The sequence below is a fragment of the Natrix helvetica genome (genome assembly GCF_964273705.1).
Source record: "Natrix helvetica genome assembly, chromosome: 7".
NCBI classification, from domain to species: Eukaryota; Metazoa; Chordata; class Lepidosauria; order Squamata; family Natricidae; genus Natrix; species Natrix helvetica.
The window spans coordinates 44,127,746-44,143,969 of record NC_138558.1 but is presented as its reverse complement, the minus strand read 5'-3'; the positions used below and the strand labels follow the sequence as shown (position 1 = coordinate 44,143,969).

At 38.6% G+C, this 16,224-nt stretch overlaps 1 protein-coding gene across 8 annotated transcripts in view; it reads right to left on the bottom strand.

Annotated features, from left to right (window-relative positions):
* FAT1 (FAT atypical cadherin 1) overlaps positions 1-16,224 on the bottom strand; it is a 489,274-nt gene that overhangs the window by 384,869 nt on the left and 88,181 nt on the right. For all 8 annotated transcript variants that reach the window (XR_014175910.1, XM_081959700.1, XM_081959694.1 and 5 more), the window contains exons 8-11: positions 14,526-14,801; positions 13,262-13,472; positions 7,101-11,165; positions 4,266-4,462 (exon numbers count right to left, since the gene is read on the bottom strand). Coding sequence is in view for 7 of the 8 variants with exons in the window: in XM_081959700.1 (XP_081815826.1) it covers positions 4,266-4,462; positions 7,101-11,165; positions 13,262-13,472; positions 14,526-14,801 (4,749 nt within the window). In the remaining variant the exon portion in view is untranslated. The remainder of the gene's footprint in view (positions 1-4,265; positions 4,463-7,100; positions 11,166-13,261; positions 13,473-14,525; positions 14,802-16,224) is intronic.

Sequence of the window (16,224 nt, the reverse complement as noted above, 5' to 3'; positions counted from 1 at the left end):
TAGAATTCCACACTGTTGTTGTGATTCACCAGTCCCCATAAAAGTGAAAAAATAAAAAGGGAAACATCCTAACACTGACCCTTTCAGCCCCAAGTCCTATGTTACTACCTGTCTTGCAGACTGGATGATAACCGCTAACGAACGGTTTCCACATAAAAAAAATAGCCATATCTATATTAAAACTCTTCAGCTTTCCTTCATCTGGCCCTTTTCTATATGTCCTATAATATTCAAATAATAATAAAGACTGTCAAGAATTATAGAAAGTTTCAACATTTTTTCCAGCACCAGCTTGGAAAGATCGCTGTAGAAAAAACAGCAAGCTTTGTAGTTTTAAAATACGGTATTAAGTGTTTTTTTTAAATAATACATTCTTACTCCTTTCTGTGTATTATGCATGTGTTGCAATATTCTGAATAGTTTACAATTAAAATCTAAAAAAATCCTGTAAACAGCCTGATGCCAAATAGATAAACTAAACCCCATCCCACTTTAACCCAAAAGGGCTTACTTATCACTCTGTCCTAAAACCTGTGATAATAAATAGGTCTTTTAATAGTTTCCTGAATATCATCAGATTAACTTCCTGGAAGTTATTAATATAAATTAATAGCAGATATACTGACTAAAAATGTTTCTGGGACCTGATAATTTTCTCTGCCCCAAATAATTATTCAGTTTGAACATTAGCATTCTTGTTATCTAGATTGCAGGATGTTTTCAAGCTAGAATGGGCGTTGGTTCTTACCTGATATGCTCATTTTCTGGTAGAGTAGAGACAGCAGCCAGACTGGGTATGCTCCATCCATTAACCAATCGGACTGAGTCTACACTTACGATGTCATCGGGCCCTTGTGGCTCCTCCCCAGTTTCAGATGAAGGAAAACTGTAGACTCAGGTGAGAATTGTGAGCAAAAAGTGGAAATCTCTCTTCTCCACACAAGGAATTCCCTCGCGTGACCCATACCAGGGTGGGACTGTCTGTTGTCTGTACTCTACCAGTAAATGAGTGTATCAGGTAAGAACCAACACCCATTTTCCTGTTATCGTAGAGACAGCAGCCAGACTGCGACGTACCAAAGACTGGGCTGTCCACTAGGGTGGGAAATTGTAAAAAAAAGGTCCATAGGGCACAAGCACTTGTTGTAGCACCCTGCGCCCAAAAGCCGCGTCAGCTGACACGTACTTGTCCAACTTGTAATGACGTATGAAGACTATGGGAGACGCCCAGATGGCCTCCCGGCAGACTTCTTCCAAGGTGGCTTGAGTGGACCAAGCCGCAGATGTCGCAGCGCTGCACATAGAGTGAGCTGCAATGTTTGCAGGGACCTGTATGGATTGGAGTTCATAAGACAGTTTAATACAGGCTCTTATCCAGCGCCCCAGACTAGACGATGAAGCCTTGGTACCCAAAGAGGCCTGGCGAAGGGAGATGAAGAGAGCTTCCGAGTGGTGGAACGAGGTGGTGCAGTCGATGTAGATCTTGAGGGCACGACGTACGTCAAGAGTGCCACTTGCGCTCCTTCTCATGATGGGGAGACAGACAGAAATCAGGTAAGGTCAACTCCTGACCTCGGTGGAAACAGCTATTGACCTTCGGTATGAATGTCGAGTCCAGTCTTAAGACAACTCGGTCTAGATGGAACACGCACAAGTCATGCCTGACTGAAAGAGCAGCCAAATCAGAAATACGTCTGGCTGAGGTTACAGCCACCAAAAACAGCATTTTAAAGGACAACAGTTTCAAAGAAGTGGATCTCATAGATTCAAAGGGCGCGGAAGTCAAAGCCTCTAGGACACGAGGCAAGTCCCAAGTTGGATATCTATGTATGGCAGGGGGGCGCAGATTGGACCCTCCACGGAGAAATCTCCGGATCAAGGGGTGAGAAGGCAGATGTTCGGATGCCAGGCCATCCAAAACAGAGGCCAGAGCGGCCACCTGTTGGCATAGCGTGTTAGGGGTAAGTCCCTGATCAAGCTCCATCTGCAGGAAGTCCAATATCTGCGGAATAGATGCCCTAAGTGGGTCAACAGTCTGGTTGGAACACCACAAAGCAAAAGTCCGCCACGTGTCATCATAAATGCGGTTAGAGCTTCTGCGTGATGCCTGAATAGTAGCAATGACGTCGAGAGAGATGTTATTGGCTGTTAAGGCTTGCCGCTCAATCGCCATGTGGTTAACTGCAGTCACTGGGGTTCGGGATAACAAACTGACCCTTCGTGTGGAGACAGGAGAGACTGTGGGATGTGCTATGGGGTGGAGATTGACAGAGTCACTAGGTCGGCATACCAAGGCCTGCGTGGCCAATTTGGCGCTAGCAGCAACAGTTCTGCCTCCTGCTCCAGCATTTTTTGAATTACCCTTTGAATGAGGGGAAGGGGAGGAAATGCTTACAGGAGACTCCTGGGCCACTGGCATCTGAGAGTGTCTACTCCTTCTGCCATGGGGTCCATGAACCTCAAGTAGTACCTGGGTACCTAATTGTTGTCTGCCGTAGCGAATAGGTTTGGGACTGGGAGGCTGAACCATAGTGTCAGTCAATGGAAGAGGCTCGGATGGATGGTCCACTCTGCCTGAGCTATCATTGTCCGGCTCAGCCAGTCTGCTTGGACGTTGGAGACTTCTGAAATGTGTTCTGCCCTGAGAGATGACAGGTGAGATTCCACCCATTGGTACAACAGGTTGGATTCCAGCACCTGGGACCAGGAAGGAGTTCCCCCCTGTCTGTTTATATGTGCCTTGGTCATGGTATTGTCAGTGAGGACTAATATGTGATGGGCCTGAACTCTGTGGTGGAAGTGTCTGAAGGCGAGGTGAACAGGCTACAATTTTAGCCAATTTATGCTGTTTTGGCTCTTGTCGAGGGACCACTGACGCTGAGCCACTAGGTCCTGCATGTGTGCCCCCCATCCTGTCAGACCTGCATCTGTCCGGGCTCTCTGAACAAGGTCCCTTGCAAAATCGCCGGGGACTGCCGCCATTTGAGAGAGTGTAATACCTGTCTGTGAAGGGGGACCCTGAGATGAGAGCTGTTCCTGTCGGCCTTTTGATGTGGAAGCATGAATCATTTAAGGCTCTTGCTGTGAAACCTGGCCCACGGGATAATCCCGAAGCAGGGTACCATCTTGCCCAAGATTTGGGAGAGAAGAAGAAGGGATGCCTTGCGTAGATGTAGCACCTTCCTGACAAGTTCCCTCGGACTGAGAATGTGGTCATTGGATAGGAGCTGGGGACTCCACTTGGTGATCCTCGGAGGGAGGAAGGGAGGGTTGGGCAGTTAGAATATGTTGTTGTTTTTGGGCCCTCTGAAATTCTTTCTCAAGGGCCTTCTGCCTGCGCTCTTCTGCCCTGGTAGTCGCTTTAGAGACCTTGGGGTTTACTCCTAAGGAAGGGGCCTCTTTGGCTTGCCTCTTCTTGCTGCTCTTTGCCCTGATGGCCCTGCCTCCTCTAATCTTGCATTCGTATCCATAGCTGGATCAGCCATTTCCGCAAACCTAAATCAACACCCCAATAAGATAGGCAACGGTCTCATCCGTTTGCTGGCCAGGCGCTCCTGATCCGGTCCACCTGGGGTGATCCCGCATTGCTGGGCACTCCAAACGGCTGCTGTAGAGTTTGCGCCTTTTTTAAAGCATCCAAAATGGCACTTTTTTTCTCTGAGGCTTTTCCGAGCCTCAAAATGGCCACCGTTATCTTCGCGGGATTTTCTGACCAGCAAAATGGCCACCAATACTAAGTGTGGCCATGCGATCTGCAGAATGGCCACCGGACTCACCTGGAACCGCTGCGCGCGAAACAGTCAGTCGCGCATCTCTCTGAGTGCCCAGAATCAAGGAGCACCGCGGGGAAACATAGCTATGTGGAGCCATAGCTCGTTAGCTGGGCGATCTGATTGCAAGGCAGGCTTCCTGAGCGAACTCGTGACCGCAGGCAATCAGACGGCTGAGGAGAGGCAGCCAGAGATCAGTTTCGAATTTCCCTCTAATTTGTAAAATAAAGGATTATTTAAGGAACCAATTTAAAGGAACAACAACAATTTTTGGAAAAATTCACTAAGTAAAGATATAATTAAATAATTTGGAGGAGAGATCAATTCTCACAGCCAGTCCTGAGTCTGAAAACTGGGGAGGAGCCACAAGGGCCCGATGACATCATAAGTGTAGACTCAGTCCAATTGGTTAATGGACGGAGCATACCCAGTCTGGCTGCTGTCTCTATGACAACAGGAAAAATAAACATCTATGTAAAAAATCCAAACCAATACCTTTTCGCAAACTGGACTATTGTCGTTTGAATCAAGGACTTTCACTTCTACCACTGCATTAGCAGCAAACATCCCATCAGTAGCTGTGATATTTAGGAAGTAATTATCTTTTTCTTCTCTGTCCAATTGCTTTTTGACATAAACTTTCCATTCATTCTGTATATTTTCTACAGCAAACTGTTCCAATGGATCACCTCCTAAATAATTAACAAGATAACATATGTTTATGCCATGAGAAAAGAATGAATATATCCAAGACTTAAAAATTCTAAACATGGGGAGATGCTGAAGTACGTGCCCAAGACTGAAAATGCTAGACATTCCTTGCTCCCCAACATGCTACACATAGCATGGAAGGATCTAGTGCTACTAAAATGTGCAATATTTTATGCAGACAAACTGGCACTATGCAGATATATGTACAATACATGGAAATCAATAGTTTAAATTTTTAATAGTTTAAATAATTACATTTAGAGTATACCTCTATCAAATTTAAAATGAAAGCTGTAGCAGCATATTTGAGAAAACATGCAATGCTGCTTCAATAAGAATTATATTCTGGTTCGGCATGTTTTGCATGCAAACACTGTTAGCTCTGTTAAAAACTGTATCCAATGCTTTCATGTTTTTCAAATGTGGGAACTTTAATATAAGTGAACTTCAACTCCTAGAATTCCCAGCCACTTTTGAAAAACACTACTGTAGACTATTAGGAGTATGAAAGTTTTCCTGCATAATCTAATGTTATGCATTATTTGATATAACAAACGTGCCTTCTATTTCCCCAGGCATCCCAGTCTTTTCTATCTTACTGTTTTTAATATTGTTTTATGTTGCGTTAATTGCCTAACAGAACTTTTTGATTTTTTTTAATCCATAAAATCAAGGGTCATTTACATATTGCTAAATAAGCAGGGCAAACAAATATGCAGACTTGTAAGCTATTACTACTCAAACATTGTTAAAGACTTTAAAGGTTCAAGTATTTGCCTGCTTTGAATACCTTCTTTGTAATGTACTCAACTGGCAATAATTTTGGATGGGAAAATATCAACATTGCTAAATGCATACTAGACACATTCCAAACTGTAAATACTTATTTGACAGCTATATTGGTATTTTTTTTAGTAATGGAACTCTTATAATCGATACAAATAATTGTTCCATAATATGTGTGTGTGTGTGTGTATATTCGTAGATTTTCACGGGTGTAGGTATGCTGGTCTTGTTGTATTCGGGTCTTTTCCCATGTAAGATTGAGATTGTCTTGGCAACGTTTCGGCAAGATCTCACTTGCCATCTTCAGGCTGCTGTCAGCTAGGCTTAAAATGCGACCAGAGCTGCCATCTTTCTGTAAATCTTGGTGGGAGGGGATGGGGTGCTGGCTTTGTTTCAGCAAGTGGAATGATTGGCTGTGTGGTTGTATCATGATTGGTAAATTGGTGCTGGCTGTGTGTGCATTGTTGTTTTGTATTGTAACGGCCTGGGTAGTGGGTGGTGTTCGTTTGTTGACTAGGGCTGGTTTCCAGATGTTTGGTAGGCGGGATGTATCATCACGTTTATTCATGTTGTGGGGGTGTTTCTCTATTTCGATGGCTTCCATAATTATTCTCTTGTTGAGGTGTTCTGTTTTGGAGATTAACCTGGCTCCTTCAAAATTGATTTCATGTCCTTTAGCTTTAAGGTGCTGGAAAAGGGAGGAAGTTTTTTCTTTTTTTCTTACTGCGTTCTTGTGTTCCAGCACCTTAAAGCTACAGGACATGAAATCAATTTTGAAGGAGCCAGGTTAATCTCCAAAACAGAACATCTCAACAAGAGAATAATTATGGAAGCCATCGAAATAGAGAAACACCCCCACAACATGAATAAACATGATGATGCCTACCAAACATCTGGAAACCAGCCCTAGCCAACAAACGAACACCACCCACTACCCAAGCCATTACAATACAAAACACCAATGCACACACAGCCAGCACCAATCAGCATCAATCTACCAATCATGATACAACCACAAAACCAATCATTCCACTTACTGAAACAAAGCCAGCACCCCATCCCCTCCCACCAAGATTTACAGAAAGACGGCAGCTCCGGTCGCATTTTAAGCCTAGCCGACAGCAGCCTGAAGATGGCAAGTGAGATCTTGCCGAAATGTTGCTAAGACAATCTCAATCTTACACGGGAAAAGACCCGAATACAACAAAACCAGCATACCTACACCCGTGGAAATCTACGAAAACATTATATATATATTATCAGCACAAATACAACACACACACACAGAGTGTATATACAGTATGTATACAATCTATGCTGAATAAATAATAACTAGTTTATTATCAAACAGAGATATTCAGGGTAATGGAAGAATTCAGAAGATCTGAAATTATCATAATGGTTCCACATAATGTATAAATAATGCACTATTATTTTTCTTTCTCCACAGCATACTCAGTATGAAAATCTTAACTTCCTTTTTTTCACTTATAATTTTAACATACTGTACATTTTTCTACTGGCTAGAAACAACTAATATTATAGGCATGGATGAAGAAATATTAAGTGCAATGACTTAATGACACCAGGATAGGAATAATATAGGTGTGTCCCATTAATTAAATGTTCCATATTTCTTATATCAGAATAGCACATGGGTTTAACCTTACATTTCAAGACTATTGCCGTAAAACAGTTTATGGAACAATAAATCTTCTTCCTTCCATGACGGTGAATCTCGTAAATAAAAGAAGGAAGTCTATTTAAGATTAAAGCTATGCCATACAAAACATATAAAGCTAAAGCTGTCTACATATATTTTTAAATATTTACCGGTAATAAAATAGTTGACTTGTCGATTAGAATATTCTGAATCAGCATCAGTGGTGCTTACTATAGCAACTACTCCTCCAACTGGATCATCTTCACTGACTGTTCCTTTATAAATCTCTGCAGTGAACTGAGGAGGGTTGTCATTCACATCAGCTACGTAAACTTCCACAACAGTGGTGGAAGACAGCTGCATTTTTTCGGCGCGGTCCGATGCCACCACAATAATTTGGTATTTGCCCTGTTTTTCCTGGTCAAGCTCTCTTAGAGTGGTAATCCAGCCAGTTTCCGAATTTATACCAAAAGACTCTAGGATTTCAGTATCCTGGGCCGGGTCCAGCTTGTAAGTAATTTGTCCGTTGTTCCCCGAATCCTGGTCCATGGCTTTTACTCGTATGACTTTTGATCCGGCTGGCATATTTTCTACTAAGTATGTTTCGTAAGGATTGGCTTCAAAGATTGGTGCATTATCATTTGTATCTTTGATTTGAATACTGATGTCTACCGAAGAGACAACTCTATAATTTTCCTTCATAAAATATGCAAGCACTGAGAACTGGTACCATTTAGTTACCTCATGATCCAGACTTTTTTCAACTTTTAGCCTTCCATTATGCTTGTCTATCACAAAATAATCATCTTTATTTCTTTCAGGTGTATATCCTTTAACAAGACTGTATAACAAGGTATGGGTGTGCTCTGCTCGTATAGTATCAATTTCCGCCCCAATAGGAGTATCTTCAGAAAGAATGTAAGAATAAAATGGTTCTGAAAATTTTGGCAAACGTATTTCAGGAGAGAGTATTCTAACATATAGGGGGACGCTAGAATCCTTTTGTGGGGATCCACCATCCATTGCTCTAACAAAAAACGTAAGAAACTGATTTTCTAACCCAATTAAGCTTTCTTTGGTAGTTATTACTCCAGTCAAATGATCAATTTCTAAATTCTCCTCAACATGTTCAGAATCTGCTTCAATCGTGTACGTGATATCTGCATTGGAACCTTCATCAGCATCGGAAGCCAAGACTTTGGTGATAGAGGTACCTCTTGGAACATCAGATCCAATACTGACTTCATACTCAGTTGCTCGGAACAGAGGAGCATTATCATTAACATCAGTAAGTATGACATTGATGCTGCAAAATGCCACTTTCCCCCCAGCATCCTTAGCCATGAACCTAATATAGATGACCTTTTCAGCTTGAGTTTCACGATCAAGTATTTCCAAGGTAAATAACTGCCCCCTCTCATTAGTATAAAACCTGTCTTTTGCAAAATCATTCATAATATGGTATGTTACTGATCCATAGCTGCCAGTATCTTTGTCTGTAGCTTTGACTTCGGTGACCAGGGTATGCAATGGAGTATTTTCAGCTAATTCCACCTCGTATTCATTCTGACTGAACACAGGACTATGCAAATTGGCTCCGATTACATTTATGTGAACCTGAGCTGAACTTCTGAAGACTCCATCAGAGACAGATATATTGAGATGATAATTTGGTTTCAAAGTCTGTCTATGTATGTTTGAAAGAGTGATGACGCCAGTCTTGCTATGGATAATAAAATGCATGTTATCATTCCCTGTTAATATGGAATACTCAAGCTTTTCTGCATCTGACCTGTCTGGATCTGAGGCTTTTACACACGTTACAAAGTGCCCATGGGGAGCCAATTCACTGATATTAGATTTATAAAGCAGCTGGCTAAACACTGGTGGATTATCATTCAAGTCTGTTATGTCAACAGTTACAATGATGTCACTGCTCAGTGGAGGCATTCCACTGTCTATTGCTCTTACCAACAATGTGTGTTGCTGAGCTTGTTCAAAATCCAAGCTCCTTGCTGTCAGAATGAGCCCCGTACTATCTATAGCAAAATAATCATTGTTCTTGCTAATGTTGCCTACCAAGTGATAAGAAATCTTTCTGTTTAATCCAGAATCAGCATCAGTTGCCCTGACATGTACAACAGATGTTCCAATTATAGATGCCTCAGAAATTGTGGCAGCATATATTTGCTCTGTAAAGACAGGAGGATTATCATTGATGTCTTCAATTATTATATCCACAAACACTTCAGCATGGGCCCCCGTCAATGAATCAGATGCCCGGATGCTCAATTTGTAAGCAGGATGGGCTTCAAAATCTAAGGGAGCAATAACATTGAGAACACCAGTGTTGAAGTTGATATTGAATTGATCAAAAGGATCGCCATCTGTGATGCTGTAAAAGACTTTCAGCCCCTCTGGGCTATATGCTTGCACATGAACTACTGGACTATGTAGCGGGATATTTTCTGGTATTTCTGCACTGTAGAAAGTTTTTTCAAATATTGGCATGGCTTTATTTACCACAGTGATTGGAACAATAACTTCAGCAGATAAACTTGGCTCTCCTTTATCCTGGGCTATCACAGTAAGATGATATTCTTTGTTTAGTGTGTCTGGGTCAAATTGTTTCTTGAGTGTGATTTCACCAGTTTCCTCTACTTGGAATTGGTCACTATGTTCCTTGAAATAATACTGTATTTCACCATTTCTGCCAATATCATTGTCTACAGCAGTGACATAGTGAATCACTTCACCAACTTCAGTATCTATTTTAACAGTGGCATAATATGGAAGATTGACAAAGACAGGGGCATTATCATTTATGTCTTCTATAGTGACCTTTACCACAAGGTGTACGATGAGGGATGGATTATGTTCTGCAGTCACTTCTACCACAATGTCAAATGATTCCTGTTGCTCACGGTCAAATGGTATTCCAGTGGTTGAAAGGACTCCAGAAGTATAACTGATTTTAAATCGATTATCTGGATTTAGAATCTGATAGAACAAAGGTTCATTTATTTGATTTCCTACAGCAGTGATGATTGCGACTGTTTTTGCTTCTGTGGAATTTTCCTGGACCACAGCATTATAAGAACTTCGTGTGAATTTCAGCTGGTTTGCCTTGGCCTCTTTTACATTAATTTTGACAGATGTAGTGCTTGAAAACCTGCCATCCGATGCTCTGATTGTCAATTCGTAACGGCTTCTTAGTTGAGTTGTATTTTGTATTGTTATCCACCCAGTCTTGGAGTTGATTGAAAATTTTTCTCCAATATTGCCTTCAATGATAGAATACATGAGTTGTGAGAAGGCTTCTGAATCTCGATCACTTGCATTTACTGTAACAACTTTTACTCCTTTATATGTTGGCACTAGAACAGTTGCTTCATATAGGTCTTTAGAGAACACTGGAGGACAATCATTGATGTCAATTACAGAAATAGTAACATTAGCTGCATATTCTGCAGATAGGTGTGGTATTCCCATATCATATACTTGCACAGAGAAATGAAAAATATTGATTTCTTCATAATCTAAAGTCATTACTGTACGAATGGCTCCTGTACTAGAATCAATGGCAAAATATTTGTGGGCAGATGGCTCAACAATCTGATAGACAAGTAAAGCATTTAATTCTTTGTCAGCATCTGTAGCTCGAATTGCTAATGGCATATTCCTCTCTGTTAAAACCACACTGTTAATCAAAGCAGATTCACTGATGAGTCCTGTGTATTCTGATTGCATAAAAGTTGGTGCATTATCATTCTCATCTCGAAGGTGCACCAGTACAGTGGTGTTAGTGGACTGGCCAGCCATATTAGTTCCCTGAACAATAAGACTATAAAAAGGCAAGGTTTCAAAATCAAGAACCTTTTGAGAAGTGATAACACCAGAATGTGAGTTTATAGTGAAGGCATCACCTATGTTGCCCTCTTTTATTTCATAGGCTACAGATGACTGGCTATGTGTAATAACCATGATGATGAAGCTACCAATGCTGCTGTTTTCACTGATTTCTGCAGAATATTCTTGGGAGGAAAACTTGGGCAATGCATTGTCAGAAATTGTGACAGAAATGTGCACAGCTGTGACTTCATTCATTGGGGGGATCCCTTTATCCGTTGCCTTCACCATCAAAGTGTACTCATCCTGAATCCTAAGATCCAATTCTTTTGCAGTAGTAATACTACCCAAGACTGGGTCGATGTTGAAAGCATTTCTAATATTTCCTGTTTGGGATAAAGAAAAATAGAAAGACAGAAAATTAATGATCTGGAAAAAATTTTTTTACATAAATATATAGGTTCCCAACTGCTCCTTACTGAACACCAACTTATTAGATTCAAATAATATAAAGCACAATGTCCTTTCAATGCCATAGCATTTTATGCTGAAGTAAAACAAAAAACTTAGAATGAGCCATATTCTGGAATGAGAATAAGCTCCCAGCTGGTAGCCAGCAAAGGAACTGAATTCTGCAAGTGCCTGAAATTGTATGCAGTTAGGAGAAGAAATCAAGTGGGCTATAAGCATTGGAAAGGCTCGTGCCCCAATGTGCATAATAGGAATGTAGTGGGCTGCTGATGGATGGAGTTCTCTGACCCTGCTTTTCTAAGTTCATAGTAATCTAGAATATTTTGGGAGGGGGGAGGTTAATTATTATGGTCAAATTTTCAAAACTGATTTCTCCATAAATATCCAGCCTGCAAATTGTAGTCAAATGTCCTTTGATCAAGTCTCAATTGAAACTTAATTAGTAGTTCATAAGCAGGACTTTTATGTCATTATTTTTAAATCTAAAAACACTTCAGTGGCTTAATTAAAACATTTTTAGCTAAATTACTCCCAATTAAAATGTATAGACTTGAGGCTCTGCATTAAAATTTTCATTTTGAGAAAAGGCAGTTTCATTCTGACTGCTGAATAAAAACAGAAACAAACAGGCTTTTCTGAACGGCAGAAAATACTCTGGCATTTCACACTGCCTAGGAAATTCCCAAAAATTAAGACAGCAAATATTTTTCCTAATACTTTAATTACAGGACATAGCAGGCAAATTTTAAATCCACCACTTCATAATGACTGATTTTATTAATATGTTTAAATTATGTATTTGGGTAGGATGTTAATATTATCCTTTTTTATTACTAAAAGTCATAAACAGAGTGCCATTCTTAGAATATCCCATTTCTAATCCTTTAAGCCATTACAGGCATTTAAGGAATGTTCATTTCATATGCCTAAAATGTTTGCCCCCATGCTTTAGCTGTAGAGTTGCTGAATAGACCAGAAAAAACAATGTTGAGAAAGTTTTAACATTTCCTCCCACAATGTTCTCTGGATAAATAAGGAAGAAGAATTTGTAAGGAAAGAAGAGAAAGATTGGGTGACAGGGAGCAAGCTGGAAAACAGACATTTGACCAGATAGTTTTCATTTCAAAAGATGCCCTTTCTTCTAAACCAGTGGTTCTCAACCTATGGGCCGGGACCGCTTTGGGGGTCAAACGACCCTTTCACAGGGGTCACCTTAGACCATCGGAAAACACATATTTTCAAAAAAATATGGAAAACATAAAATAATTTTATGGTTGGGGGTCACAACATGAGGAACTGTATTAAATGGTCCCAGCATTAGGAAGGTTGAGACCCACTGTTCTAAACTATTTGCATACAACATGGGATGCTATATTTCATACATTTTAATTGATAGATTACAACCTAATCTCAAATGTGGGGTTCTAACCTTTATATTTAAATAAAAGAAGATTCCCTTTATGTATAACCTTCTGTGCTGTGAGAGTCTTGTTGGAAATCTATTGCATCAGAAGCCATCATTCTGTAAATGGAAAATTATATGACTCTAGATACACAGGTCATTTTCAGAGATGTCTCTTGATTTATGGAACTTCCTTTTAAAGTAGCAGTTCATCATCATTCTGGATCCTAGAAACAGACATTTCTAATCTCCTTGCTGCTTTTAGTGCAGCATATTCCAGATAATTTACAGATTGTAATTTTTTAAAACTTTTAAAATAACTTAATTACATTTAAAACAGGGAGAAAACAAAATTATCCAATCATTACTTCATTTTAATGGTTAATAATCTGAGGATTTTTCTTCTTGGGGAGGGGATGCTGTTTTGCTTCATGCTATACAAATAATTCAAACAAAGAAATAAATTCAGTATAGATCAAATACTTTTGAAAGTAAGCTTTGCACTATTTTGAACAATGTAGGTCTGGTCACAATTTGCATTTTGTAAACTGTGGATATTTTTAAATTACATTTTAATCTTTACAACATATTGAAAATATTGGAATTTACCTGATTCTATGGAGTATATGATTTCTGCATTTTCCCCTTTATCCTTATCTAATGCTGTAACCTGAACCACCACGGACCCAACAGCTGCTGACTCATATACTTGGCCTTCATAAGAAGAACTGGTAAAATATGGAGCGTGATCATTTGTATCGCTAACATTAATGATGATTTTAGCAAAGTTACGCTTGACAGGAACATCTTGATCTCGTACCTAAAATAATTAGCACAGTTAACAATTAGCACATTATTTTATCTGAATCAGCAAAAACTCAATTTTTACAGGCAACTTTATTCTAAACAAATTCTCAAGCCTACAACCTACAGAAATAGTTTTGCTCAATACAAACAAACACAATGCAAGAGAATAAATATTACGATTTCGCCTATTTCTTTTGTGGTGTGGGTGAGTGCTTTTAATATTGTGTACCATTCACAAGCATGTGATTAGTGTTAGAGATGGGTTTTTATATAAATCGCCTTAGTTAGATTAGACAGGGAAGAGATAGGAATTAAAACAGGGAAAAGGAATAATAAGAGTTAAGCACTTCTTTTTAATTGAGAATATTCAAAGTGAAATGCCTTCCAAACAAGAGCAAAACAGAAACGAGGGGACAAAACATTAAACAGCTTGAATGTGGAAGAAGACCATAACATTAGCTGGCATTAGTATTTTATAATGTTTTGAAAATTTTTGATCTTTCAAATATGTCATCTAAATAAAGTTTACAGAACTCTTATGAAATAGGTCAGTTCTACAGTATTACCATCAATGTTAGTTGCCCAGAATTGCTGTAGTGAGTTGGCAGGCCTATAATTTGGATATTTCATTTTAAAGCCAGTGTCTTGTGGATTTGGAGATAAGAAGTTGCCAAAGACCATCGTAAGTACTATCACAGAAGAATTAACATTTAAACAAATGACTTTTTAATTTACAGTTCAGAGTTAAATTGAAGGGTGGTTTGGGTGAGAGCTAACAAGTGTAATGGAAAGGGAAGGCATTCTAAAAATTAGAGAAAGAAGGATTGGATATTCCCAACTTACATATCCCACAAATATTTCCTAAGCAAAAGCAAGTAAATGGTTAAGCTATATAAGTGTAAGATGTAGCTGACCTGCAGTCATTTCAGTTTCTACTTATGAATGGTACTCTGTTTTACTGAAAAGCCCGACGTTTAATTATTTGTTTTTCAGATTTGTAGCCATATACTGCTTGCAAAGTTTAACACTTCCGCTGAAGAACAAGTACAATAATGAGCTTTTTTACCATGACTGTGAGAACATGTTGATGGATGACTTCATGATCCAACTTTTCAACAGTATAAAGTGAGCCAGTTACAGGATCAAGGCGGAATTTCCTAAGGCTGGTAGGATCCATGCTGCTTTGCATAGTATAAATTAGTTTATTCTTCTCATCTCTGTCTGAGGCACTGACTTGCAAAATTTCTGTCTCTGGCAATACGTCTTCTGCTATAACGACTTGATATTCTAACAGAGAAAATTCTGGTCTGTGATCATTTGTATCTATTATGTTAATGTACACCTGAAATGACATGCAAAAATAAAACATGGCAGCAACAACATTGTAAGACAAATATGAAACCCCACAGGAAATCAGAAAATAATGCTGCAAACAAGCTACAGAGGGCAATATAAAATAATGCATATTAGAGAGGATCAAGTCAGTCTATTGAAGAGGGGGAAAAATGTCCATCCACTATTTTAGAAGTTTTCAAGATTCTGAGCATAATGTATGAAATTGTTATTTTGTCCTCTAAACAACACAATTATCTTTAGGATGGATTGGTCTTTGTAGAAAATATAACATCCTTAACACGTGACAGACTTTTTCAATCATATCTACTATAGTATGTTATATTTACTACTATACCAAATTAGCAGAAATTATAGACTACTCCAATCCAATGATTCTAGGTGGAATTATATAATTCATTTGATTATATAATTTAGAACAGTTAGTTACTTTCATATAAAAATGAGAATATTTGTACTATTTTACCAGAGTTCAACATTTTAGGACTAAGAAAAGCAACATATCAACGTGGTTCATAAAACATTCCTTCACATATATATTGATTGAAATTATCATGTCTGATATTCATTTACTATCAATTACAAGTTTCATATACGGATAGTTCAAAACAAATCTTTATACTGTGTGCTTGTTTCCTCCAATCCAATGTTATTCATTAATAAACTTCAACACTGTAAATATTATTGAAATATTTCCTTTTCTACATGTATGCAGCATCAATCTCTATTTCAGTCATTAAGTTAGCATAAAATTACATTATAAAATGACAATTTACCACCATCTAAATATGAACAGCCTAGTTAATGAAAAAATACTAAAACAGAATTATTAACAAAAGAAGAAAACCTTAACATCACTAAAATCTACATTTAAAAATATAATTAATATGGATACTATGTAAAGTATAATGTACAGAATACAATAAAGTGGTATAAATATGATATAAAAAGCAATGCCAATATAAACTATAAAACTAAGCAACTAGAAATAAATCAAGGATACATCTAATTGCCGTCTAATCCAGCAATTCTAACTGCTATAAATGAATGAGTTTATAGAAGTTATAGACGTAACAGAAAAAAAATCAAACTACAGTCATTAACACTTCTGTGAACATATATATATATACACTGAAATAAAATATTCCAAAATTTACAAAAAATACACGTATGTTTGTCAACTAGCAATTGGGACAAATATCTGAGTGTTCTAAAAATTATATGACAGCAGTAATCACCAACACATATAAGAACTGACAAGAAAGAAGACCAGAGGCCATGGTTCCTATGATACCAAAAAGTGACAAGGACATCTGAGACTGTAGCAGCAACACCACTCCACTCATCAATGCTTAGATAACTTCATCAAATATTCCACAGATGCTCAGCCCAGTTATATTTCAGGGTTATTT